General features: G+C 44.2%; 1 protein-coding gene across 6 annotated transcripts in view; it reads right to left on the bottom strand.

Annotated features, from left to right (window-relative positions):
• The window catches only part of ANKRD44 (ankyrin repeat domain 44), a 477,800-nt gene that overhangs the window by 249,910 nt on the left and 211,555 nt on the right, over positions 1-16,335 (bottom strand). For all 6 annotated transcript variants that reach the window (XM_030208682.1, XM_030208683.1, XM_030208686.1 and 3 more), the window contains exon 2: positions 1,232-1,315. In XM_030208682.1, the coding sequence (XP_030064542.1) occupies positions 1,232-1,315 (84 nt within the window). The remainder of the gene's footprint in view (positions 1-1,231; positions 1,316-16,335) is intronic.

Raw genomic sequence — 16,335 nt, 5'->3', positions numbered from 1 at the left:
CAGTAGCTCGAGGTGAGTTACATTCAGGCAGTGGCGTACCAAAAGCAGGGCAATGGGTGCAGTCTGCCCCAGGTGCAGGCTGTAATGGGGCCCACCCAAGGCGAAGCAACCCCCCCTCCAGCAGTAAAAAGGTGCACTGAGCAGTTGTGTGGCTGTCGGCTCTGCCAGTCCCCTGCCCCCTCTGAGGTCAACTTCCTGTTCCAGCGCAGGTGACCAGGAGAGCTGACAACTGCACAAGTGCTCAGTGCAACCCTCTACTGCTTGGAGGGGGAAGGTGGGCAGGGTGGGGGGTGTTCCGCCCTGAGTGGCAACCAAGCTAGGTATGCCACTGCATTCAGGCACACTAGATTATCTTCCTGGCCCTGGAGGGATCACAATCTAATTTTGTACCTGAGGCAATGGAGAATTAATTGACTTCCACATGAACACAAGGAGCAACAGTGAAATTTGAACCAGGCTCCCCTGGATATCAAAGCAGGTGCTCTAACCACTAGGCTACTCATCCACTCTCTAATACAAGCCTGAGCTAGAAAGTACTGATACATCTGAAGGTCCTATAAAATGACAGACTGCTAAGCCTAGAAATCCACAGTAGGCCTACAGGCCACATTTATCAAATATACTGATCCATTCAATTCTGTGCTCAGAGAAAATCTTTTATGAAATCAGATTTGTGTATGAATTCATTTTGCTGCTGTATCTGCTGCCTTTACTAGAAGTGGCACATACCAAAGGAGGCTGTGAATGGTTAATTGCAACATTTCTAAATGTTATTCAGTTTAAATAAAGGCTCTTACAAACAGAGCAGAAAGCTGAGTGAAAGATCTTTGGCTACTAACCTCAAATTATTTATAACTGTTCCCTGTGGTCTTTGCCAGAAATGATCCAATCCACACAGCACAACCATTCCTATGGGAGAACTTGGCACAGTGCCAGTTCTTTAGCTGTTATGTGAGAGCTGTAGCCAAAAGGATTCAAACAGAAATACAAAAATTCTAAATGGCCTGACCTCTGCTCTATAAAACCCAGTTAATTAAGAGGCTCTTTAGAAATTCAAGTCACATTCCCTCCATTTTTACTAGCTTGCAAACAGAAAGCAAACCTGGGGAGGTCAGGTGTCCCTCTCAGTAGCACTGTGAACATCTGACTGATCTCTTAACTGCAGAAAAAAATGTATTTTAAGGGAAACAAAGTACAAAGACAACCAATTTCACAGGCTCCAGTTACTTACCAAAGCATTGACATCTTCAGTTTTATAGATCAACATCCGAATCTCTTCTGGATCCCCAGTGAAAATTGCTTGAACCAGTGGCGGCTAGGAAGAAAAAAGGATTTTCATCAGTGTTCATCCATTTTTGTTGTCTATATTTACTCAGTGTTCTAAATTACCTAGGCATTCTGTAATACCAAATAAATAAAACCCTTTTACACTTCTTATAGGTTGTCCCCCAGTAAGAGAGATCCATATTATGTGGTCAACTTCATTACACTATGTACGGCTCTTATTGTCCAGTTCTGAATATGAAGTCACTCTCTCCCGACCTGTTTAACATCTAGAACTGGGCAAAGGAAGATAACATCCCCACCAACCTAGGTATTCATTTTAATGCAAGGGAGGGAGGGAGGGAGCGAGGAAATCTTTTGTTCGTCTAAGGCGGGGGGAGAGGGTGTTAAAAAATGATCCACTCCGGGTGTCAAAATATGCCATAATGTCAACTTGAGCTAAAGAAAAGAAGCCAAAATTACTTTCCTACACTTCAGTCACCAAACTGCCTGATTTAAATATGCTCAAAATCTCTCTTATAATATCTAACTCCATAGGCGTGGAGGAGTGGCCTAGTGGTTAGAGCACCAGTCTTGTAATCCAGAGGTGGCCGGTTCAAATCCCACTGCTGCTCCTTGTGATCTTGGGCAAGTCACTTAACCCTCCATTGCCTCAGGTACAAACTTAGATTGTGAGCCCTCCTGGGACAGAGAAATATCCAGTGTACCTGAATGTAACTCACCTTGAGCTACTACTGAAAAAGGTGTGAGCAAAACATAAATAAATAAATAATAGGCATTAAAAAAAGAATGGATATGTTTCATTCCTAGTAGGAAAATATCATGTCATTTTTGAAGGATGCTAAGAGAACACTGAACAACAATTGTGGAAGACTCACATGAATGAAGAAATTAAAAAAAAAAATGAAAACGAAAGGTCACATCTCCTATGCACACTTGTGAGGCACACTATTGTTTTATTAGCTACATCAAGGAGGAACGTTCCCTTCACAAACAAATGCCCCTTGCCTAGTGTAGGATGCCTCTCTAACTCCCAACAAACACAGAATGTGCTCTCATAGGAAAAGTGTAAGATAGGGAAAGTCGATTCTCAGCTGCCTCATTCAGTAGAGACACTCTCTTAAATACACATCATCACAGGAGGAGCCCGCTACAAGAGCTGGCTTTAACCACCAGGCAAACTAGGCAGACGACTAGGGCGGCAGCTTCTTGGGGAGAGCGGAGAGGAGCTGCAATCAAAGCAAAACAATGGATCCAACCATCAGCATGTAGTTTTAGCTGGAGGGAGGATAGGTAATTATCAAATAACCCAGATAAATGGCTTTTGGAAATTGCCATCATTATATATGTACATACAAAACATAGTTTAATATTTACAAGTGTGAGGTCCATCTACGCATTTTTGGAACAACCCAGGATTGTTATAGGCCAAGTGATGGGATAATCATGATTGCTGAAATTCTTGGGGGGAGGGGCTTGAAAGATAACTGGAGGGGGATGCAAGGGCATCTAATACCCTTGGCACCACCACTGCACATTACACAATGGACAAGGGATGTTTCCCTGTTATTAGTTTTTATATCATTTGGGTACATACTGGTGTGTTATCTTTTATATTTTCTCATTGGATTTTGGTGACATCATCACATTCTTCCATCAAAAGGGAGAGTCACCACCCAGTTCAATTATCAAGATTTCCACAATGAATATGCCTGATATTTATTTGCATGCACTGACTACATTATATGCTAATAATTCTCATGCATATTCATTGCGGAAATCTTGAAAATCCAACTGGGTTGTGTACCTCAAGGACCATGGTTGCCCACTCATATTCTATTCTCTTCCACATAGGAAAATACCCAGTATATACTAAGAAAACAGATATTTGGGGATGTCTGGGATTTTCCTTTTCATGAGGATATTGAAGATCTGCAAGTTTTTAAAAGAGCTGCGTTGAATGCTTTGGGACTGCAATATAAAAAGTGAAAAAAATAAAACATATCTATGCAGGGACCCAATGATTACAAATATTCTATGAGAGTTCATTTTGTGTGACTTCTGTTCAATATCTTTCAATGCCTCTCCACCATGTTTCGGGCGGGAAGACGGCCGCGCATGCGCGGTGCGCATTGGCGCGCGAGGGCTAGCAAAGGCTTTTGCTAGTGAAGATTCCGATTGGAGGGGCTGCCGTGGACGTCACCCATCAGTGAGAACAAGCAGCCTGCTTGTCCTCGGAGAATTGTAACTCGCATAATTCATCAACATACCACTATGCTGTTTGCTTACCTTTATATGCCATGTGTTCATCAGTAGTGTGTATAGCACAAATGATATTAACAGTAACCTATATGATTGCATGTGGGCTATAGAATGTTTTTGAATGCATGTGGAAAGCCAGTAGCTTCCAATTATAATCAAGTGTTATCAAGCACATGAGAGAGAGAGAGAGAGAGAGAACAAATTTGTGAATGAAAGCAAAATGACTGGAATAAGAGGACACCCCCCTCCCCCAGCCAAGATGGTAGCCTAAAGGGAGATGCACTTCATAAAGCTTTTCAAGTTGCTAGATTTACATTTTCTTGCTGATAGTTTATTGGGTCTCCTGTAAAGATCATAAATTCATAGGTTTTCCTCAGGGCCCTTTGAAGCATCACATCGGCAACTTTCTATCACTGGTTTAGTGTCCTACCTGAATCCTGTCTTCATGAAATGATTTGTGCAGGTGTGGTTGGAGTAACTAACTTCTCAGAAGGATGAGGGAATATTTCTTAGCCTTGATCATCAAGCAATTCCCCAATTGCCTGCTCACACTTACACTGAAAGGACTACAAACTCGCCTTTCCAGATCTAAATTAGAGAGGCTAAAGCTGAGGGGCCCAGAGAGGTAGCAGGTACAGGAGTAAGTAGACTTTTTGGCAGAGCTGCAGAAAATCTACTGAAGTAACTTTGGGGACTTCTATTATAATAATCCTCATCGAAAACGGACCGCTATCTAAGTCTTCCTGCTTATAATATACCAGCCACAATTGCTTTGGCTCTTTTTGAACAAGGGAGGAGTCTTTCAGTAAACCTGCCACTGTGACCTAAGATTCTATCTAGTGTTTGGATACACTAACTTCAGATAGGTACAAATGCTTGTAAATGTTGGATTACAAATCTTGATGAGCAAGGGTGAGGGCTGAGAATACAAACAAGGGAAATGAATAACATCAACACATGATTCTTATATAGGATCAGAGACTTTTAGTGTCTATTTTTTCAGAAACATCTGTTAATGTTCATGGTCCAAAAGGCTGAATTTTTCCAGACATTTATAAAGGTGCCCAAGAGTGAAGAAAAAAATCTATAGGGATAAACCAGGAAGCAACTGTCTTACAATCAAAACTTTGGTTCCTTATTTTGAGTAACGTGCATTATCTGAGAATTCTATAACTTTTGGTGTGGAAATGCATTGTAATGGATACATAGTAACATAGTAGATGACGGCAGAAAAAGACCTGCACGGTCCATCCAGTCTGCCCAACAAGATAAACTCATATGTGCTACTTTTTGTGTATATCTTACCTTGATTTGTATCTGTCATTTTCAGGGCACAGACCGTATAAGTCTGCCTAGCACAATCCCCGCCTCCCAACCAGCCCCCACTCCCACCACCGGCTCTGCAACCCAATCTCGGCTAAGCTCCAAGGTGCAGGAAATACATTACATACCCAGTTTTAGGATAGACCCTAAGTGCATTCATTCATAACTGCAAAAGGGGAGGAGCATGGGCGGGTCAGGGGCATTCCAGAAAATTACGCACAGTTTTATAGAATACCATATTCACCAGTGGCGTAGCCAAGGGTGGGCCGGGGTGGGCCCAGGCCCACCCACTTTAGGTTCAGGCCCACCAAGTAGCAGCATACCTATAATGTGGCTGGCAGGGACCCCAAGCCCCACCAGTCAAAATCTCCCAACAACTGTTTGCTGCCAGTGAAAATCTGCTATTTAAAAGGTATACGGGGGAGAGGGGATGTTTGAAAGACCTTATGGCATGCAGGCGAGAGAGGGAGAAACCAAATCACTTGTAGGACAAGGCGGAGTTCTGCCCACCCACCTTGGGTCCACTCAGGCCCACCCAAACTTGGGTGTCTGGCTACGCCCCTGATATTCACTATCCTCTTCTCACTCGTCTCCTTAATATCCATGTGGGAACGCCACCCTTGTAACCCTTTTACCCCGATATCTCTCCTTCCTTCCTTTCTACCCCATCTGACATCTCTCTCTCTCTCCTCCCTCTTCTGGCCCCCAAGTCCATCTCCTCCACCCTCCCTGAATCCATCTCCCCTTCTCCCCATTTCCCCCTCCACCCTCCCCCAAGTCCATCTCCCACCACCATCCTTCCCTGAGTCCATCTTCCTTTCTCCCCATTTGCCCCTTCCACCCGGTACCGAGTCCATTTCACCCCTCCCCGTCTATCCCTGTCCCTAGGTAGGCCCCCTTGCAAATACATACTATGTAAGTTAAGAGGGTATTTGCAGAATAGCGCTGAGACACCATGCTAGCTCATATGCCCATATATGTTATTATAATGTCTAGATTATAGAATTGTCCCCATAATGCACATACAAATTGGTGAAACTAAAACAAAAAAATACCTCAAAATCAGGAAAAAAAATATTTTTAATAACAAGCACAAGCTGTACTTTCTTTTCCTTTATCATACATACCTCTAGTATAAAGCATTCTGCCTAATCAGGTTTCTCACAATCGCCCTACCTCAGTGCTACCAAACATTCCACGTATTCTTCCACAAGAACGTTGTCGCCCTGACTTGGGAGAGGAGGGGGCATTCCCACAGATGTGCTCACTGAGGAAATATACACGCGTAGGTGGTATTTTCAGGTCTTTGCACATACTTTTCCAAGAAATATGTTTGCTTTGAGATTTGGTGAAAGACCCTTCGGTAAAATGCATATGTGCTCTCTGTCCCAGTGCAGATAGTTTGAAACCTGCCACTTCACCCCCATTATCATCTTTTCTTTCTTCTGCCTTTTTTTTTTTTTTTGCCAAAAGGAAGATTTGTAAAAAAAAATCTCTGTTTTATTTATTCTACATGTTGCATTGCAACTGTGTAAAACCTCTATGCACACAGTCTCCTGGCATGTTCGGGGGACTTGCACAGTAGGTTCCCATTTGAAACTGGCAGCAAATCTTAGCCCTGCATCACTCCCTTGTCACAGATTGTGTATCATGAATCAGTTCTGTCTCTGGGGAGAAGCCAGCATGGGCTTCCAGATACAAGCTTATCTCTGCCAGCTGGCACAGATGGGACAGGAACATCTGCAAGAGATTCGGCCTCTGCCTGCCCTATAGAGGAACATATGTTTACAGCAAGGGTGGTAGGGTAAAAAAAAAAGCCCCAATGGGAAGCAGGTTAAATTGACTGTGGAAAAAGTTATTTCACAAAAGTAAAACATTCCAACAGTAAAACACTGGCTAGAAGTTCATTTAAATATAAGGATATGCTCTGCTCTCTCCCTGCTACTGAGAAAGTGCAAGGCTTTCCATATTATCACCCCAGTTCTATAAAAAATGCTGAAAACGCACATGCAAATTTGGGAGTGAAATTTAATTCAATAATGAGCTAATTAGTGCCAATAGCTGGCTTTTTAACAACAGGATCTGCACCTAAATTTTATGTGTGAGTCACAAAAGAGGGCACGGAAATGGGAGGGTCACGGGCGGATCGGGAGCGTAATTATAGAATAAGATGGGATCTATGTCTAATTTAGGCATAAGCATGTTTCCATTGGTATACATGGCCATGCCTAAATGTAGTCGCTGTTCCCGGGCATAAGTGCTATTCTATAAACTGCACCTAACTGAAGCACGGTTTGGGCTGTTCTAAGTCCTGAGCAGGTTTGGCTTTGTTTTGTTTGGTTTTCTTTGCGCTGATTTTTTAGGTGCCATATATAAAATTTAGTCCTATATTCCTGGGGGAATCCTGCAAAACAGCGTAATACAGAATTTGTGCAGGAAAAAGTTAGCCACACAGGCGAAAGTAGCCGGCATTATTCCTCCCCTCTCTCTCTACCCTTGCACCAGAAAAACCCTCAGCTGCTCTCCCCCAATCCTAAAAAAGCACCCACCATGCTTTCCCTACTCCCATAGCAATCACTGTGTGCCACACAGCTAGTAATGCACAACGAGGAGGAGGAGTTTGGCTGCTGTTCCTCCTCCTCAGCCACCCAGTGTCTGAGGCCCAGATGCACTAAACTTTAACGACCCTTTAACAACCCTTTAACGAAGAAATTTTCAACCGTAGCATGCATTAAAGGCCATTTTCCGACGACGCTAGCAGCTAACGAAAACGGAATACAAACGAGTAACTACCATTGCAATGTGGACAATTCAGGATGCCCTAACCATACCGACGATTGCACCGAATCATTTACCGCGATATATTTAACGTGAGGTCAGAGCTGTCATACAGACACCCCGCTGCTCCCCGCTTCCCCCTGCAGCATAAAAATCCAAGCTGGCATGTTTGAAAATATAAGTGAGATTAAATAACCAACACAAACACGTGGCTCCCCGCTTCCCCCTGCATAAAATAGAAGATCAAAACAAAAATCAAAAAAGGATCGGGAGGGGGCCAAGGCGCTCGTCAGGAGCGTCCTGTATGGATGGCCTTCCCCCCCCCCCCCGAGGTCCCCGCTGCTCCCCGCTTCCCCCTGCATTAAAAAATCAAAATTTTAGCAGCCCCGACCCCCCTCCCTTCCTTTCTCTCTACTTTCTCCTACAGCTCCACCTCCCGCCATCCTCCGCCCCGTGCCCTGCCCCCCTGAGGTAGTCGCCGCCGCTCCCCCCCTCCACCGGGCCCCCCCCTCTGTCTTACCGGGCCCGCGAAGTGCCTCTCACCTCTGTGTGAAGGCGCTGCACGGGCAAGAAGTACATCTGATCGCCGCCGAGTCTTCAGGACGTCTCTCCTTCCCTGACCTGGGCCCGCCCCCGTCTGACGTAAGTAACCTACGTAGGTTACTTACGTCAGACGAGGACAGGCCCAGGTAAGAAAAGGAGAGACGTCATGAAGACTCGGCGGCAATCAGCTGTTCTTCTTGCCTGTGCAGCGCCTTCACACAGAGGCGAGAGGCGCTGCGCGGGCCCAGTAAGGCGGAGGGGGCCAGGTGGAGGGGGGAGCGGCGGGGGCGGGGCCCGGGGGCACAGTATGGCAGGAGGCGGAGCTGTGGGAGAAATAGAAGAGAGAAAGGAATGGAGGGGGGGCTGCTAAAATTTTGATTTTTATGCCGCAGGGGGAAGTGGGGAGCAGCGGCGACCTCGGGCGGGGGGGGGGGGGCAAGGACGCTCATAGAGGACGCTCCTGATGAGTGTTTTTGCCCCCTCCTGATCCTTTTTTTAATCCTTCCATGCACAATTCTAAACACTCTCACACGAGAGTCTCATAGCCTTCACAACAGAAGCCATCCAGACAGGTGAGGTATTTCTTTGTGATCCAATCATACTTTCCTGCAGGTTCCCGGACTGAACTTAGCATAACCAACCATTCAGTTTGTCAGGGACAGCTTCTCATCACCCTTGGGGTTTTCAATGCAACGTGTTTGTTTGTTTGGGGTTTTTTTTGGTTGTTTTGACGTTTGTGGCATGCGCAGAGCAGCCAGCATAACGCTTGGCTTCTCTGCGCATGCTTTAGGGGCCGATTACCGACGGGGATTACACCAGTTTAACGAATCTTTAATGCATTGTACTTTACAATACCGCACCGAACATGTACGACTTGGTTTTTTTGGTGAATTCTTCGTTTTTTCAAATTCGTTAAGGACTTTTACGTTTTAGATTATTTTACGTTTGGTTGATGCATCTGGGCCTGAGTGTTTTGAGTTGCGCAGCTGTACAGTGCCCCGTACTGTTCAAACTAAAAGTCTGGCCCAGGGCAGGAGAGGAATAGGAGGACATGGCCCAAGGAGCAGCCAAACTCCTCCTCCTCCAATTAATCATGCACTATTAGCTGTCTTGAGTGCAAATGGCAGAGATTGCTGCAGGGACAGAGAGAATATGCTAAGTGTTTTTTTTCCAGTGGTGAGTGGGAGTTGGAGGAGGCATAGAAAGAGCAGTTCAGTTTTTGGGTTTTTTTTTGGGGGGGGGGAGAAACACAGCATGCTGAGGAAGTTTGCTGGGGGGAACAGAGCAAGCTGGAAGGGGTGCCTGGGGAGTATAGCAAGCTGAGGAGGGAGAGAGCATGTTAAGAGGGTTCTTCCCAGTTTTTTTTTTTTGGGGGGGGGGGGGCAATGGGAGAGAGGGAAGAAAGAAAGAGCTAGCCCCAAGGGGGTTTGCAGTTTATTACTTATATTCCACCTTGATCCAAGGCAAAGTAAAAATATATGCATACTTATAAAATCACAATACTAACAAGACAACCAACTAACAGACATACAAAAACAACACAGGTGTTCCCACTGTCCTCAGACTACTGTCTGTTCTCACAGTCCCATGCATAGTATATGCTTGTTGAAACAAATAGCCTTTTAACAATCTCTTAAAAATGATAGTATCTTGTGCCTGTTTGATCAAAGGTATCTGGCTCCATTCCCTTGGACCGGCCACAGAAAAGACACATCTCCTTGTCTCCTCAACTGACAGGTCTAGAACAAAAAGTCCATAGGTGTCCTTTGATCATAATGATCTAGCAGGATATACAGCAGCAAGATGTTGCACTAATAAAATGAAGAAGCATGATGCAGTCCCAAGTGAACCAACAACAGCAACTTGAATCTAATATGAAATGCAACAGAAAGCCAATGCTACTCAATAAGAGATGGTGATATATTTTCAAATTCAGAGAGTCCCAAATACATTTCAATACAATTAGCTGACATCTTAAGCGCACACTTTAACATCCACCTAGAGCCCCTTGAGCATTCGGCACACAAAGTGTGTGCAAATCAGGCGCTAACTGCTTTTTAATACTGGTATTATTTTTGAGCATCAGCCCCATGAGCATAACTACACAGGGGCTGCCAGTCTGTTAATCAGCTGCCTCCTGGAGCCAGACAGAAAAGGCTGAAGTATTCCTGCTTTGCATAAAACTGATCAGAGAAATTGGTCTGATCCACAGCTGTCCCTTTGAGGCAGGGATTACCCTAAGCCAGAAGGTCTGATCACAGTGCCTGATGCTCAAAACTCCGGTGCTAAGGGCAAGGACAGACATCCCATAGCGCAAGAACAATGCTGAAAACTAGCCCCCCCCAATGCCCAAAGCAAATGAGATGCAAATTTTATGTGTGCTATAAAACAAAAGCAAGGGGGGAGGTACGTGACTGACACATGCGCACAAGAGCTGTGCTTACCACAAACCTCTTGTGCACATGCACCAGGCAAAAAAGAGCACATCAGCACCCTTCCCCCACGTCGTGAAATGTATGTCCTCCAAAAAGTTTTCAGTTTAAATCTCCTAAGAGCGCAGGAAAACAGGCGCCAATGCCCGCCCTCTCCCCCAGCTTTGCTCAGGCTCAGAGACATGTTTTTTTTTTTCTCCTCACTACCAGCACTTCCTTTCTCCTTTTAAAAGAAGACAAAAACTGGACATTTAATGTGAAAAATGCAGACAAAATCTTCTCCTCAAAACCCAAACACCATCCCTGACCTGGCAAGATGTTTTTTTTTCCATCCAAACCTTTTTTTTATTGAAATTCAATAAACAAAGTATAAAAACACATAACATTACCTGAGCAGACAAAGCAAAACTGCTGAGGCATAGTCCATAATTGAACATTACTGAAAACCCACAGAGGAACATCCCCCTCCCCCCCCCCTCAGAAGTCAAGGCAAGAGTTCTAGCAAACAGTCCTGCCGTCTTCAGCACCTAGTGGTTTGTTTCTGACGTTAAGGCCAACATTAGATTCTGCGCTGTCTTCCAAGCATTGGAATGAATACATAATCACCCTTATCTGAATCCATTTCAATACATTTAAATACAATTTACACTGACTTTCAGCACACAGATTAACATGTGCACTGCAGGGTTTTGTGCATGCTGTGCATATTAACATGCACACTGGCGTTAGGTTTTTAGCATCTGGGCCACAGAGACTGGATCCTAAATCTTAGCTAAGAACAAAGATTGAAGTTCCCTCAGTAGTTAGGCTGAGGGTCACTCCTGAGACGGGTACATAATCAATCCGTAGGGTCTGTGGCCAAAATTTCTCATCTTTGCTCTCAAAACTTAAACCAGGGCACCCAGACTATAAAGGGTTCCATGCTAATTAGTAATAAGTGAAAATATGAAAAGCAGAAAAGCACTGGACACCAGAGTGGCTTTAAGAATTAAAAAAAAAATAAAGCCCCTTTACTGGGTACTCCAGTGTTTAACAAATACATATAAGAGAAATAAAAAGCAAAAGGCAAACTGTCCATAATATTAAAGTAAACTGATGACAACATTGGTTTTAGCACTATCATAGAAAAAGTAGAAGGTCCCCCCTTGAAGGAAATTTATTCATGTCTAACTCCAACATCTCTCATATAAGTGGCATAATTTTCTTCTAATTATTTGGTATTTATCTTCAGGTCTCTGCCAGCTAATTGATCTCCTTTCAGCTTAGGTGTTAGATTATTGTGTTCAATTTACACAGCCTTTCAAGGTAGTTCTTATTGAATGGCGAAAAAGTTACTCCATTCTTATCCCCATGGATAACAGGCTCTTTTGCTGATGGTATAGGTGACCTGAATGCTTGCTTGTGTGACCAGATAACATAAGCCCCCGCCCGGGTGGGTGAAATATCCCGACACAGATAGAAAGATGTTGCTACTTGCAACCTTCAATCTCTTTGCCCATCGGTCTTATGGCACTGCCCAATTACCACCAGGTAAGCAACTGACACCAAAAAATTAAAAATAATATTTTGGTGCTAGAAATGTTACGCAGTGGGAATCGGCATTACTACCGGGCTCCTGCAGTAGCCTTGGTAAAAAGACTCCTAAGGGCTGAACGGGTTCAAACTGTGGAGAGTAGAAAGAGAGCTGATGAGGCCGAGCCTGAGGAAGAAGAAAGTTGAGGCTGTCAGGCCTAGGACAGGGAGTATCCAGGCCGTTTGATGGCGAAATTCAGCACAAAAAAAATTACAAATAAAGCGAGAAAAATTTTGCAGAATTTTGAAATATGAGCAGAATTTTCAAAATTATTTGCTTTGCACAAAACTCCCCAGGAGTAACATAACTGGGGAAAAAGACAACACTGAAAACCAGAACTAGGCTCAGGAACCTGATGAAGTGGCAGCATCAAAAGGAATGAAGGCCATTACCAAACCTGTTTCAGCTCAATGTAAGGATTTAAAATTGCTGCTTATTAAAGACTGCGCTTTGAACAGTGCTTTGGAACATGCCCCAGATTTCTAATCTTGTCCATGTAACCCTCCGCAATAGACCAATTTTGTTTTCTTAAGACCGCATGCCACAAAATAACTGTTCTTGTCCTTAACTCTAAAGTAAACTTCAGAGACCCTGAGGTAGATGTTCCAAAGTAAATAGCAAACAGGAAACATATGAAGAGAGGAGGCACAGAAATACCTAATTAGGTCAGGAATAACCAAAATCTCAGATGAGGAAAAAAAAGAGTAATTTTGAAATCTTTAAGGCAATTAAGAATCTCATGGGAGGGTTGAACACCGTTAAGATTCTTCAGAGACAATGCTTCAGACACACAGTATATCTTAAATCTAAACTGTAAAATTACTATTTCCCAGTGGTTGCTGACAAGCAAACTCTAGCGTAATCTAGGGAAAACCAAAAGCTCTCATCAGATCTACTCATGGGTGTTTATCACATTCCAGTGGTCAACGCTATTAAGTTCTTAAGTATCATTACTGATGACAAACTGAACTTCCAGCCAAAAATTTCTGAACAGACTAGGAAGAGTTTCTACATACTTAAAATGATTTGTTCTATTAGACCCTTTTTGATAAAAAAAAAAACAAAAAACAAGAAAAACATATTGCTGTATGTCGCAGGCTCTGTTTCTGGTTCACATCCTACTATGGCTCCTTGGGATCTTGGGTAAATCATTTAACCTTCCATTGCCTCAGATACAAACTTAAGGCTACTTTTGCGAAACAGCGCTACCAATTAGAATGCGCTGAATACAAAGCCAATGGGAACTGAATGGGCATCTTTGCATTCAATGCACGCTAAAGCACCACTTCGTAAAAAGAGCCCTGAAACTGAAAGCCCACTAGGCAGGGAAAATACCACCTGTACCTGAATGTAAATCACCTTGGAAAAAGGCATGAGCTAAATATTTAATTTTAAAATTGGCTGAATTAAACGCACTGTTTCAGGGTTTAAGAAAAAAAATAGACATACATCTTCAAATTGACCAAAATGTGGCCATAAAGCTCATACTAGAAGCAAAAGAATATGAAAAAGGCTGTAAGATCCTCATGGCCTGTTGCATGCTCCACAGTTTGGCCCAAATACAAAGGAAGTCCCTGCCAGTGTCCCAACAGCAGCTCCCGACAGACACAGAGGAGAATGATAGCCCTCCACCCCCCCAGGAGAGCTGACACTGCATCACTCCATCTTGGCGTCCACACCCAACAAGATCTGATATGGAGACATTTTAGTAAATTTAAGTGAAACATTTCTTGATGTGAAACTTCCTCCCCACTCCCCACCACCACACCATTACAAACATCTGGCTCACAGCACACCATATTCAGTGGTGGACCTACCATTAGGCCAACTGAGGAGGGGGTCTCAGGCAGCATTCTTCACAGAGGGGCATCATGCTCCTTTCCACCCCTTACACAGGCCTGGGTCAGGCATCCCCCCCCCCACCCTTCCTTTCTCAACCCCCTTCCCCAAATCTATCTTCTTTTCTTGTTTTCCAAAAGTTGGCTGTGACAGTGATTCCCATAGGCTGTACTTCTGCCAGCACCGGCCTCTTCTCTCTACTGTGGCCCACTTCTTTGATGTAACTTCCTGTTTCCTAAGAGGTGGGCCACAGTAGAGAGAATAGTAGTCTGTTTGGGCCCAGGGGCCTCCGCCCTTGTGATGGAACCATGAGCCCTTTCTCCAGTGCGACCCAGCTGAGATTTCTTGGCAAGTCCTGCCATCCCGCTACTTGATGTGGTGGCTCGCTTGCCACTCTGGGTGCTGGGATTCCCGGTGCCATGAGCTGAGGAATCTCTGGACTGCTTAGGCAGTGGTGTAGTCCTGCAGGTCCCTGCATAGCCCCAACAACTGCTGCCAAATGTTCTCCATCACCTGCCACATCTCCTACTGCATCCCAGGCTCCTCGTCTGCAGCTGCAGACCCTGACGCATGAGCTCCAGCTTTTTCTGCCATTGGATCAACAAATGCTGGTTTTGACGCAAAAGCTCTGCATCCTCCAACTTAGGTGCACGTGGGATGGGTTCCACTAATAGCTCCTCCTCTGGTTCATCAGCAGGTATACCCTGGCCAGTGTCCTACTGCTCTTCTGATGGGAGTTGTGGTACTGCATCACTCCTCCTGTACCGGAGACCGCTCCTCTAGTTGTGTATTGGGACCTTCGTTGCAGCTCTAAATTGCTGGTGTGTACGTGCCACCCTCTCATATGCCTCCTGACCCAATCCCTGCATGCGCACATTGGCATAACATCCCACAGTGGAGTAGAAGATGGATATCCTGCACTGCATACCTCATAACCCTGGATAAAAGACGTGCTCACTGTCAGGTGGGTAAAGTTAGAAGGATAGGTGCCAGTGCGAGCCCTCAGTAACGTCAGGGGTCAGTGCCTAAGAGGTTTAAAGACAACATTAAGAACCTGTGATTACACCTGAAGCAAGGGAGAGGGGAAGCCCCAGCAGCACTGTGTGAGCAAAATCCAAATAAACTAATAAAATAAGTCTGTTGCTGTGATGACTGAGCTGATTTGAGAAGGAGTAACAGAAACAGTGAGAAAAATGACCCAGATAGCTATTTGTGAAGGGTCACAGTGTCTTAGACCAATAGGGGCCAGGTCTTACTGAGCTGGAAACCAAAAGCAGCCATTCTCAACCCAGTCCTCAGGACACACTTAGTCCCTTCTGGATTTTCAGGATATCCAGAATAAATATGCAAGAGATAGAATGGTATGTGGTTGAGGAAGTGCATTCAGATCTAACTTCTGCATATTCATTGTGGATATCCTGAAAACCTGATGGGGCTCATTGTGCCCTGAGGACTGGGTGGGGAATGGCTGACCTAAAGACACAGAAGGAAATTGAAGGGTAAGAAAGAAAGAAAAGTCTGGGAGAGGATTTTGTCAGCAATGAAGTGCTTCAACAACAATTATCCATTCAATAATGACCAATACTTTACAAATTAATATATCAAAGTAAAACAATGTTCTAATGTTACAAACTACTCCTTCCACAACAAACCAGTCTTCAGAGATAGACATCCTAGGTAACATTTAGTCCTGTTCCTTCCTCAATTACCTTTGTCTTATAGGCCCATCTCCCCAAGATTTGGATAATCAAACAACTTTCAAAATCACCTCAGCACCTCTCCTCCCAAAATGTTCTTTAAAAACACGTAATTGGACATCACACGTTTAAATATTAAACTTTGTTTCATGTATACATACATAAGGGCAATTTCCACAACTCATTTACCCAAGAAAACGGGCTATTTAAAAATTTCCCACCTCTCTGTGGGTGAAACTGTACACTGATATTTCTTTTGGCTTTGACTGCAGTTGCTCTTTGCTCCTCCTTCCCCCACCATGATGTTGCCCTAAGCAGTTGCCTAGCTTGCCTAATGGTTAAGAAGGTCCTCCAAGTCTCATTTTCCAAAGTATATTTTGTGCAGTATTTACCATAGCAGTCTTCTACTGCAACAAACCATCTTCCATTCTTAATTCCAAAAGGATGGCAATTTGCCCTAACCCCTTTAATTTTATATGGAGGGAGGGAACTGAAAATATGAAACAGCTGACCTTTAAATAAACCAGAGCCACCAATGCTAAGTACAACCTAGTCTTTGATAGTGATTTATCACATTCCCACCATTTATGACATTACTCAAGAG

Source organism: Microcaecilia unicolor, chromosome 7 (assembly GCF_901765095.1).
Source record: "Microcaecilia unicolor chromosome 7, aMicUni1.1, whole genome shotgun sequence".
NCBI lineage: Eukaryota > Metazoa > Chordata > Amphibia > Gymnophiona > Siphonopidae > Microcaecilia > Microcaecilia unicolor.
Note: the sequence above shows the minus strand (reverse complement) of the source record. Positions and strands in the feature narration are given on the sequence as shown.